Below are 12383 nucleotides of genomic sequence, written 5' to 3' on the forward strand. Positions count from 1 at the left end.
GGTGAATTTGAAAATGTAATACAAAGACTATGTTGTTTACAAACGACGCAAGACGAGCATACTTAAAAGACCTTTATTTCCTATGATAACATATAGATACGTCTGTGGAGACATTCCATGTTTTGGTTCCCTTGAGGTTCTTAATAATATCACATTGACTGATATATTGATACAAGTGCTGGAGGATATGTAGTCTTTTTGCTGGACAACAACATGTTTGTTGGTAGGGAAATAAATCATGCAATCCACAAAAGGCACAACTACTGACACACACACACACATACGCACACCTCTACAACGAGACAAAAAAAACCAATCACGTTCAAGCATTTCCCTTGTCCATGTTGTTGAATAGTATAGAAGGAGAGGAGGGAGTGAGGAGAGGCAAAGGGGAACAGTTCTTTGGAAGTCGTGAAGTATGGTGGCCATGGAGGATCAAAACGCTATGCATAAAGAGGAACCCTATTTCTTTTTTTTTTAAGCAGCAAGGTTGGCAGTATTGCATTGCGAATGTAGCTCTGCACTGTTTGGGTCCGCCTCATACTCAAAAGAGTTCCATAGACCCAGGAAGACAGGGATTTTGTTGCCTGCATTGCAGTAATTTGAAAAAACCCACTCAGTTTCTGTTGTTCACTGAGAAAATGTTAGAAGAACACAGGCGCTATTGGTCCTATTGCAAATACAACTTTTAAAAATGGACAGAATAATGGTCTATAAAACAATCATAATCAACCCAAGCATACTCAATAGGAGGGATCCGGAAAACATGTGAGGAAGTAACAGTATTCATTCATCACCACAATTAAACTCATAATTTGAGTAATAACTGCATAACTGGAATGAAGGTTATACTGTATGGGTTATATGGGTTAAATAAATCAGATGTATACTTGCAATCGGTGTATTAAGAGCATGGAGAAATGTACGTAATTTTGCAATCGAGTAACATTTCACTATTTTTCTGCTATTGGCTCTTTATGCTAACATAAAACATTGTTTTGCATTCCATGTGCAAATTATACGACTGACTGAAGGTTCATTTCAACTTTTTCCGAACATAGGTATGTATTTGATCATCCCAAAAAGCCAAGCAGTCATTGGATTTAATACATGCAGAGGCATGTATATCTTACAATATTAACTCAAAGTCATGCCAATAATGTCGGTAAACATAACCACTATTATCATGTTAAGTACCTATATATAAGCAAAACACATATTATATAATGTGAGGTGAAAATCCAACAGAGCTGGCACAGGTGATGGGAACACATATAATATAATTCACATATAAATATACTTATTCGGTAGATCATTTTTAAGCTATTCTGTCATAGGAAAGTGATAATGTCTGAACCAGCCACTCTGTTGATATCTCTATAAGGTTTTTTTATATGAGTAGCAATATACCTTTGCTCAGAGTATAGATACCTAAGAGGTGTTTTAGGCTTGGTTACTAACCTCACAGATGAGCTCTAATGTTTCAGTGCTCAAGTTGTATGGCTTTTCTTCTTATTTTGATCAACATACTAAAAAAAAGACACATTTAACTGTTATATTAAGCATTGAATGACAGCAAGCAGAGGTCTACTCAGGGTACAAATATATAAGAGGTATTGAAAGAGGGCTACAAGTCCATGCTTTGACTTCTATGCGGTGAGTTATGAACCTGTCACTAAACAGTCTAAGGAAGGTCTAGTACTTGGACTTACATTTGTGTAGTACTGTCATCTGACTTAGTAATGGGCCAATACTGGCCAACCCAACACAACAGATACAAATTATGTTTGATAAGGCAGTTACTACAACCTCTGGCAGGATAAATGAAGGAAACACTTATGGTACATATAATTACAAAGCAAGAGAGCTAGTGAATGTTGTCCTTTTGCAATAAATACACAATGAATCATGGCCATCAAAGACCATGCATACATACAAGTGAATGCAGGACATGTTAGTAATATTGCATTTGTACTTGTAGTATATAGTCAAATATTTAGGGTTGACCACAGTCGACAGATTGAAAGGATTATACAATTAACACATACTAAAAACAAGCATGCTATATTTTTTGCTCTGCTAAATGAATACCCACACAGTAAAAATCAACACTTGAATTCCAGGCAAGAAAATAGCCTCTAAAACCCATATACTATGCAGACATACGTTGAGTCCCATAGCCTTTCGGGAAAATACATCAAATGTGCAGTCAATGCATATTTTCTCTCCGTTTTATTATCAAAATGACATTGGACACAAACACACAAACACAATATAGTTATGATTCCTCTTTAAAACATGCTGATATTTACAACATTGTATAAGATGCACGCTGTATTAACACATTTGCTCAATGCATAATGTTTACAGAAGGAAGAGAGAGAGGGAGGGGGGGGAGGCAAAACTACAATGGACTAATTAGCATCCTAACGTTCACCCTCCTTTCAGTTTGATCAGCTTATATACAGTGGCCTCTTGGACATCAAAATCATAGGATGTCTGAACGAACAACGCCCTTGGGAAAAACAGGTTTGAATAAACAGCAGACAATGCACAATGTTTCAGTAGTTTGGCATCAAACAGTAAGGGTTACATACTAAGCAGGTTGCTGATGAGTGTGTGGTGCAAAAGCCAAAGGCCAATTGACATGAAGATTTGCACAAGGCATAAATCATGCTTACTTTACTCTCGTTTGTTTCATGCAAAAGCTGCATTTGTGTGTACCGGTTGCTTGACGAGTACCTTTTCATCATTACAAATTGAGCATCCAAAAAATGTAATGAATACCCACGCCGCTAGAGTCATCCTCCGCTGAGAGAAATGGACGCCGGGCCTTCATGCAAACACACATTTCAACTGAGAAAACATCCCCTCCAGTATGTTTGTATCAGTCATTTCAGAGATGCACCGTGATTTACAATTCACAGGCAGCGGCTGTAACAAGCAGATGGTCCCATTTTATAACATATGCCCCTTTCATCTTGATAGCACTAATGCCAAAAATGAATTCACAACAGTGTACAGGGTGTAATGTTGTTTTAGTAGAATATGATTCATCGTTTTTTTCTTTATTTTCTTGAACATAAATCCTCAACAATCTGTATCTTGGACTTAAATTAGTAAAGGGTCAAATGTGTTTTCAACGACAGAGATAAATGATTTCTTCATTTTTACCTTGGCCATGGATAAGTAAACACATTTACATCCAAGTGGTCAAAAAAAAGGTCTGCAACACATTGGCAGTTTCCTTGGACTGTGTCATCATGACTTTTGCCAGGTATACAGTTTACCTCAGTGCACATTAAGTTGAGAGCCTAGTGTACTTCACCAAACTGTTTAATAAAAAAAAAGGCACCCACGAACTCCTCCCAGACTGTGTATCACTCTGAAAGCCATAACTGCATAGAAATGATGTTTGATTAATAATCATTAACTGCAAAGTCAAAATTTTTGCCACAATATGGCTCTCTCATATGTATGGGAATACATATAATAATAATAATAATAATAATAATAATAATAATAAAAATAATAATAATAATAATAATAATAAAATTGGAATAACAAAAAAAACATTGCATTGTGATGTTCTGTTAAAAAGACATTCTGGAATGAATTGCTGCCATTGTATTAACGTTATACCATCTCACCTAAACCCTTTACATAAGAAGATTTCAAACGGTTCAGTATGAGACATTTACTTATTCTACTGCAAGATATGGCACACTTATGGTTTGAGAACAAGATATATGCTATTAGGAATCGGTTTGGCATGGTTTATGCAGAGCAGTGAGTGCATAAGTAAAGCATGCATAATGTTCTAGCAACTAAATGAAGAAGCTATAACCATCCCTTTCATTGAGCCATTCTCTAAGCGTTCATTATCAGCATCTAAGCATCTGGTGCTAAAAAGCATGCTGAAATGAAACACAGATCCATTTACCAATCAATCAATCAATCGTTCAATCTCCCTCTTCTCACAATACACTAAATATGTGAAATGCTATGATGTTGAAAAAGTGTTGTTTATGTTCTTCAATTTAACTATGAATAAGCTGATATTCTAGATGTTTCTTTTTTTGTTCAGTGTTTCAAGTAGACATGACAGAATCATGTGCAAGTCATGAGTTTCATGCAGTGCAGGAGGGTTGGGGAGGGAGGGTTTCTGAGTTGGTTAGTTGGTAATCAAATCGGCCAAATTAAGTTACTTTTTTGCATTTAAACCTGCCAGCGCCGCATCTATATCCTCCTCCTGTTGTAGTGGATGCCACTGGGCAATGGGACGCCTGGGGTTAGAGAGCATGTCAGACCAATGCTTCAGACCAGGGCCCGTCGCCTTGCTTCCCACAAATATCTTCCCAATGGCGTCATTCTTGCCAATCTTGTCATAATCAAACACTGTCACCACCACCAAGATTTTCTGAGGAAAGAGAGAGGAAAGAGAGAAAAAAAATGTTTATAGTAGATTGTGCACTCACATAATCAAGTAACCATTCATATGCAAGCTTCATACAGTAGGTATTAAACCACTAGGTCTTAAAATAGGGCTTAAGATTTTCTTTCAAAATTGAGTTGCTGTAAATGTGGTTGTAGGCCTACAGTAAAAAAAATAACACCACTTCAACAAACTGTATGAAAAAATATAAATCCTTTGCCCGTCAAATATGTAAAGCGTTCTATACCTGCATCATGTCCATTGGGATCTCAAAGCTGAAGGACTCGTTGTAGTACGGATTCAGAGTGTTCTTCTTCACCGTGGTCTTCTTCTTCTTCAGTTTCTTGCCGCCCTGCAGCAACGCGATCTTCACGTAGGGATCTGCAAAGAAAGACCAACAGATATTTAATCACTCATTTCATGTTTCATTGCATTGCTTCGGTAGAGCAAAATTGTGAGGTGATATGAGTTGCTTGCTGATTAGAAAAATAACTCAGAGAGCTCATTAATGTAACACACAGTAATGCAATGTCTGCAAATAAATCAGAGGCCCTGCATCACTGAGATGTTTAATTAATGGCAGATTGGCATGCCTGCTCGATTGGAAATGATCTATTGTTATGTCCAGTGGTTTGCCCTACCAGACAGTCCACCCACAAGCTTGTTTTTAACAGCAGACACACTAGACATTTTTTGTTCCCCAAATAGTACCAAAATAGGGTTATTTGAATGGTGACCCTTTTTGGGGCTTTGTAGACTATTTTCTTGAAGGTGCTATGTAGAACCGCCTATTAAAGGTTCTATGAAGAATCAGTTCTATCATGAGACGGTTTCGAATAGCATAATAAACATTTCACCTCTGTAACAGTTATCTACAGGTAATTAGTATATGATATGCATGATGATGATCTGTTTTAAACATTGTTATGCTACCGTGTTGTAGTATGGGGTTGATCATGCTGAGTTACTCTCACCTGGGAGTTGTATCAACCTGACTCAACCATGTCAAATGATGAAGTTAGTCCAAAAATATAAACTCGAATATACTTGCAGACCCTTCTCACTGACGGTATCGGACTAGCCACCTCAACAGAACCCATGAACATAAACACACAGACACAATACAGGTAGAATAAAACAACAAAATAATAGGTACCACACAGTAAGTGAAATAATGCAACATAAAGAACAGGAATTCATAATTACCCAGAACCATCTAGCGAAGGACAGCTTCAACATTGTAAAGGTCAATTTGGAAGGGAAGGGTTCGACACAGAGAAAGGTTCTTTGAGAAGACATGGTTCTACAGAGAACCATCACTCACTGCAAAGAACCTCTCAAGAACCCTTTAAGAATCTCAAGAGTAAACTGTACGTCCAGTGGAAGTCTTAACGTACCAGACAGTCCACCCACGTCCATCTTCTTGAGGTTCTTTGCCTCCAGGATACAGACAGTGAGTTTGCCAGCGGTGGGCACGTAACGGAGAGAGATACAGATGTCTCCCAGCTTCTCAGGCTGCATGGAGATTAAGGACAGAGAGAGGGCAAGCACAGAGAGAACAACGACACAGAGAGGGAAAGACAGACAAAAATATATGAAACAATTGTCCGAGTTTGGCTGTTGTTACTTCTGATGGGGCAACACTCCCGTCCAACGATTACCTTAGTTCAATCAATTAAAAGATAAATCAACTCATAAATTATAAATAGCGTAAATAGATTGTTTCTTTTCAGCTCATACCTCCTCTTTGTCTGCACTCTCCAAATCCTTCCATTCTTCGATGGGCTGTCCCAGGTCAATGGTGTTCATCGGGATCTTCACCTCTCCAATGATGTCATGCTTGGAGAATCGGTCGTAGTCAAAGACTGACATCACCAGGGTTTTCCCACCGAGCTCATCATACGGTAACTGATGAAGGAACACATCAACGACAACAACACCACAACACAACAACAACACAGCTTAATTATTAAGTCTGAATGTAACACCACATGTCCCTCTTTGTAAATGTCCACACTTTATGTCTCACTATGTCCACACTCACAGTATGTGCTGTCAATAAAACATTATTATTATGATTTAATTTTTAAGTAAACATAAACATATATTATTTGGTGCCATGGGCTGCTGGCAAGACATTGATTGCCGATACATTAGTAATACAGAACAGCCAACATACACAGAGTTGTACAACACAGAATAGGACAGGCAGAAAATGGGTTAGGCTGGATTATAATGTGTAGCTTTGTTTTTACTTGGAAAACATCTGAGGAGAGATCATTTATTCAGCTCTAAAGCATTAAAGCATAATTATAGTATACCATATGGTATCTGTCGATTCTATCCAGCCCTTGCAGACCTGGAGTATAATACATTATAGCATGTTTAGACATTCCCTTTCCTGTGGTAAATTGGCTCACTGACAAATATAAATAAAAATACATTCTAAAGAGGTTTTTGGGGTCAAGTCTTATTTGAGTTGCGAATTGCTCTTTCATTCCAATTAAATTATTCAATTTGAATTCAATTACAATTGGCCACACCACACAGCATTTGAATTGCAATCGAAGTAAAGGAAGTAGAGCTTTATTCAATGAAACTCATGTGGCATATTTATTTTACACATAGCCATAGAAATGTTTATTTTGACATCATGTCTGGTTACCAATACCATATAGCATAAGGTTTCAAATCTCCTAAAACAATTTAAAATAAACAGTGGTCTGGAAATATTCTAAGATCATGTTGTGGGTTGTCTATAATGATTCATAATTTCCCTAATGTCTTTAAATAGCAGAAAAAAGATATGCATTTCCCAGAATGCTAATGCATCAAACACTGCAGTATAGAAGAGAACAATCTAACATCTGGGTCATTTGGTCATTCCACCAATTTGGCGCCTTTTGAGAAGTGTAATTTGGTCCCCAAAAACATTTTATTTTATTTAACATTCTATCATAAAGAGCATAAAGAGCACAGATTCAACTTAATACAAATATGCTACAGTAAGAGAATAGTAAGTGACAAATAAAGTAACAGGGTTGACTGTGACAGGGTTGACTGTAACAGTGTTGACGATTTCATCTTAAATAGGCCATAAATCCCCTTGTGACGGGGAATGGGAGCTTGTTGTGTGCAACGGGGAGGGGCAATTTGATGCAAGCTTATATTTGTATTTATTTATTGTTAAAACATTTCTAGCCTGTCTATCTATGGGTAACAGGTTTGACGTGTTATGCTCGACCCGCTCATTTTTCCAGCACAAAACATTAGAAAAGGACTAAAAAGAGTAGAACCAGCTCACCTGCTTTTACACTATGATTTTACTATTAGACGTTCAGTGTTTCTGTAGAAAAAAAACTACTACCATGTTAAAACGAGAATTCAGTTCTCGTTACAGGGTTGACCGTAAAGCGCAACTGAAGGCAATGAACAACTTCTCTGATAGAAAACGGCCTGTGTGTCATCAATATAAGTAAGAAACATTTATTTGAGTGTCCAAATTGACTACAAAGTGTAAATAGGATCGTTTTGTTCATAAAGTCAGCCTCATCCAAAACAGTGTTTAATGAGCAACAGACTAAAACACATGCGGAATCATTCGCTCTTTGAAGCTGGAATCATTGCCCATGCGGAGTATCTACTAGGATTTTTTCTACCACGATGCTGGATGATCATTTCCTCAAAACAAAAGAATAACAGTTGCGCCTAGGACGGTCAGTGGCACTTTTTCACCTATCGTGGCTCTAAAATGAGAGACAGACATAAATGAATCACATGAAATACTGCCAGTGAAATCCTGAGAATGAGGAAATTATACACTCAGTGTACAAAACATTACAAACTCCTTCCTAATATTGAGTTGCACCCCATTTTGCCCTTAAAACAGCCTCAATTCCTCTGGGCATGGACTACAAGGTGTTGAAAGCATTCCACAGGGATGCTTGCCCATGTTGACACCAATGCTTCCCACAGTTGTATCAATTTGGCTGGCTGGCCTTTGGGTGTTGGACTATTCTTAATACACAATGGAAACTGATGAGCGTGAAAACCCAGCAGCGTTGCAGTTCTTGACACACTGAAGCTGGTGTGCCTTGCACCTACTACCATGCCCTGTTCAAAGACACTTCAATATTTTGCCTCGCCCATTCACCCTCTGAATGGCACACATACACAATCTGTCTCCATTGGCTCAAGGCTTAAAAATCCTTCTTTAACCTGTCTGCTCACCTTCATCGACACTGATTGAAGTGGGGTTAACAGGTGAAAGGAATAAGGGATCATAGCTTTCACCTCGATTGACCTGGTCAGTCTGTCATGTCTATCACTAATGGCACCAGAGGAGATGGCTGCCGTTTTACAGGCTCCTATCATATTGTGTATTGTGCGTGTTTTTTTCGCATTATTTGTAACTTATTTTGTACATAATGTTACTGCCACCGTCTCTTACGACCAAAAAAGAGCTTCTGGATATCAGGACAGTGATTACTCACCTCGTAGTGAACAAATATTTTTTTAACGAGTCGGATGCACAGGATTTACTTCAGACACCGGACAAGGCCCAAATCCCCGTCATTCGCAGGAGAAAGAGACGGAGATATCGGGGACGTAGGTTCGGGTGCCTTGTAAGGATCCGACAGCGAATGGGTAATCCGCCTCTACCATCAGTCCTATTAGCCAATGTGCAATCATTGGATAATAAAATGGATGAGCTCCGATCAAGACTGACATACCAACGAGACCGTAGTATCTTATATTTCAACAAGTTGTGGCTATAAGACGACATGGATAACACGACATGGCTGGGTTTTCCATGCATCGGCATGATAGAACAGCTACCTCCGGTAAGACAATGGGTGGCGGTCCGTGTCGATATGTAAATAACAACTGGTGCACGAAATCTAATATTAAGGAAGTCTCGACGTTTTGCTCGTCTGAGGTGGAATATCTCAAGATAAGCTGTAGACCACACTATATACCAAGAGAGTTTTCATCTATTTTTTTCGTAGCTGTCTATTTACCACCACAAACCGATGCTGGCACTAAGACCGCACTCAAACAGCTGTATAAGGCCATAAGCAAAAAATTTAATTCTCATCCAGATGCGGCGCTCCGAGTGGCTGGGGACTTTAACGCAGGGAAACTTAAATCGGTGCAACCAGAGGAAAAAAATAACTCTAGAACACCTTTACTCCACACACAGAGACGTGAACAAAGCTCTCCCTCGCCCTCCATTTGTCAAATCTAACTCTATCCTCCTGATTCCTGCTTACAAGTAAAAACAAAAGCAGGAAGTACCAGTGACTCGCTCAATACAGAAGTGGTCAGATGACGCAGATGCTAAGCTACAGGACTGTTTTGATAGCACAGACTGGAATATGTTCTGGGATTCTTCTGATGACATTCAGGAGTATACCACATCAGCCACTGGCTTCATCAATAAGTGCATTGACGACGTCGTCCCCACAATGACCGTACGTACATACCCAACCAGAAGCCATAGATTACAGGCAACATCCGCAATGAGCTAAAGGGTAGAGCTGCCGCTTTCAAGGAGTGGGATCCTAACCCAGAAGCTTATAAGAAATCCCGATATGCCCTCCGACGAACCATCAAACAGGCAAAGGGTCAATACAGACTAACTAAGATTGAATCATACTACACCGGCTCCGACGCTCGTCGGATGTGGCAGGGCTTGCAAACTATTACGGACTATAAAGGTATTCACCATAGTGCCCTCAATGGCTCATCACTAAGCCAAGGACCCTGGGACTAAACACCTCCCTCTGCAACTGGATCCTGACGGGTCGCCCCCAGGTGGTAAGGGTAGGTAACAACACATCTGCCATGCTGATCCTCAACATGGGGGCACCTCAGGGTTTCATGCTCAATCTCCTCCTGTACTCCCTTTTCACCCATGACTGCATGGCCAAGCACGACTCCAACACCATCATTAAGTTTGCCGACAACACAACCGTGGTAGGCCTGATCACCGACAACCATGAGACAGCCTAGGGAGGAGGTCAGAGACCTGGCAGTGTGGTGCCAGGATAACAACCTCTCCCTCAACGTCATCACGACAAAGGAGATGTACATGGACTACAGGAAAAGGAGGGACGAGCATGCTCCCATCTCTGGAGACTGAAAAGATTTGGCATGGGTCTTCAGACCCTCAAAAATCTCTACAGCTGCACCATCGAGCGCATGGTTGCATTACCGCCTGGTATGGCAACTGCTTGGCTTCTGACCGCAACCCACTACAGAGGGAAGTGCATACAGCCCAGTACATCACTGCCATCCAGGACCTCTGTACCAGGCGGTGTCAATGGAAGGCCCTAAAAACTCCAGCCAGCCAAGTCATAGACTATTCTCACTGCTAACTCATGAAAAGCAGTACCGGAGTACCAAGTCCATGTCCAAAAGGCTTCTTAACAGCTTCCACCCCCAAGCCATAAGACTCCTGAACAGCTAATCAAATGGCTACCCAGACTATTTGCATTGACACTCCCCCCATTTTTACGCTACTGCTACTCTCTGTTTATTATCTATGCATAGTCACTTAACCTCTATCTACATGTACATATTACCTCAATTACCTATACTAACCTGTGCCCCCGCACATTGACTCTGTACCGGTACCCCCTGTATATAGCCTTGTTACTGTTATTTTATTGTTGCTATTTAATTATTTTTTATTTTTTATTTATTACTTCAATTCATTTTAGTAAATACTTCACACCTAATTGTCTTAACTGCATTGTTGGTTAAGGGCTTGTAAGCATTTCACTGTAAGGTCTGTTGTATTTGGCGCATGTGGCAAATACAATTTGATTTGATTTCTAGTGTTTTGTACACTCAGTGTACTTCCTTTAAATCAAATGTAACTCAAATTCTCCTTCCTGTGGGGTGTGGTCAATATAAATTCAATTTATATTCATTGTTTGAATTGAATTATATTCCCGAAATTCCAAATAAACCCCAACCCTGATTCTATATGCATGCATAGGACGTCATATATTGTAAATTCTCTTAACTCTTCATGGTCTCTAGTCAACCTAGGTCCAATATTACCAATTTGTATCTTTTGTATCTAGGTCTCTACATGACGGTTATGCTAAAAGAATAGACAGTGGTGGTAAGATTGCAAACAGTGCTTTCGCACTGACCCTGAGAGTCATGTGGAGTCTCCGTGGACCTCATTAAGTAGTACAGAAAGCTGAAGTTTGTACACAGGCTCGAGGGTACATAGCAGGCAGGCAGACATGGCAGACCAGCACTGCTCTACAATATCATGTGAACACAGCAAGACTTCACAATGAAAAATAAATGTAGGCTTCAACCACAGTCTTCATTTTGGAAAATGGATACCATGTATGTTTACAACACTAAAACTGTTACATTACATTTAGTTTGAGACTCCGCTGTCCTAGCCTGACAATATCTTATCAGCATTATAGTTTGGCAGGATGATTGATGCCTTTTCCATTCCAACTAACTACTGTACAGTTCTGGTACAGAAACTGTGCTATGGACTTACCTTGAAAACAAATGATTCATTGAAGACAGGGTTCAGGTTTTTCTTTTGAACCTTGGTGTCAAACTTCTTCTTCTTGTCTGGGAGGACATAGACCTTAACGTACGGGTCAGAGGTGCCTCCGCTGTCCATGGATATAAGATCTGCAGCTTGGAGTATTCCCACTGTGAGCTTTGAGGGGAGGGGCACAGTGATCAGGTGTCAGAGACAGCACTGAGACAAACCAACAGTATTCGGTGGCAATTTCAACATGTATTCATGTATTTATGTGTGCCGATGTGCTGAGACAAGCCAACAATGTCAAGTCAGGTGAAAAACCTAAATGCGTTCATCTATTAATTTGTGGCAATGCACGCTTCCTGTCACTGCTGCAGAGAAATGCTGCAGTCTTGTTACATAAGCTTGTGGTCTGCA

General features: G+C 39.7%; 1 protein-coding gene across 4 annotated transcripts in view; it reads right to left on the reverse strand.

Annotated features, from left to right (window-relative positions):
• Positions 1-59: 59 nt before the first annotated feature.
• LOC110527738 (synaptotagmin-2) overlaps positions 60-12383 on the reverse strand; it is a 73733-nt gene continuing 61409 nt past the window's right edge. For all 4 annotated transcript variants that reach the window (XM_021609214.3, XM_021609209.3, XM_021609208.3 and 1 more), the window contains 5 exons: positions 11973-12140; positions 6176-6343; positions 5833-5950; positions 4683-4816; positions 60-4420 (listed from right to left, as the gene is read on the reverse strand). In XM_021609214.3, the coding sequence (XP_021464889.1) occupies positions 4205-4420; positions 4683-4816; positions 5833-5950; positions 6176-6343; positions 11973-12140 (804 nt within the window). In that variant the 3' untranslated portion in view covers positions 60-4204. The remainder of the gene's footprint in view (positions 4421-4682; positions 4817-5832; positions 5951-6175; positions 6344-11972; positions 12141-12383) is intronic.

Source organism: Oncorhynchus mykiss, chromosome 7, assembly GCF_057628025.1.
Source record: "Oncorhynchus mykiss isolate SJ-2025 chromosome 7, ASM5762802v1, whole genome shotgun sequence".
Taxonomy (NCBI): domain Eukaryota; kingdom Metazoa; phylum Chordata; class Actinopteri; order Salmoniformes; family Salmonidae; genus Oncorhynchus; species Oncorhynchus mykiss.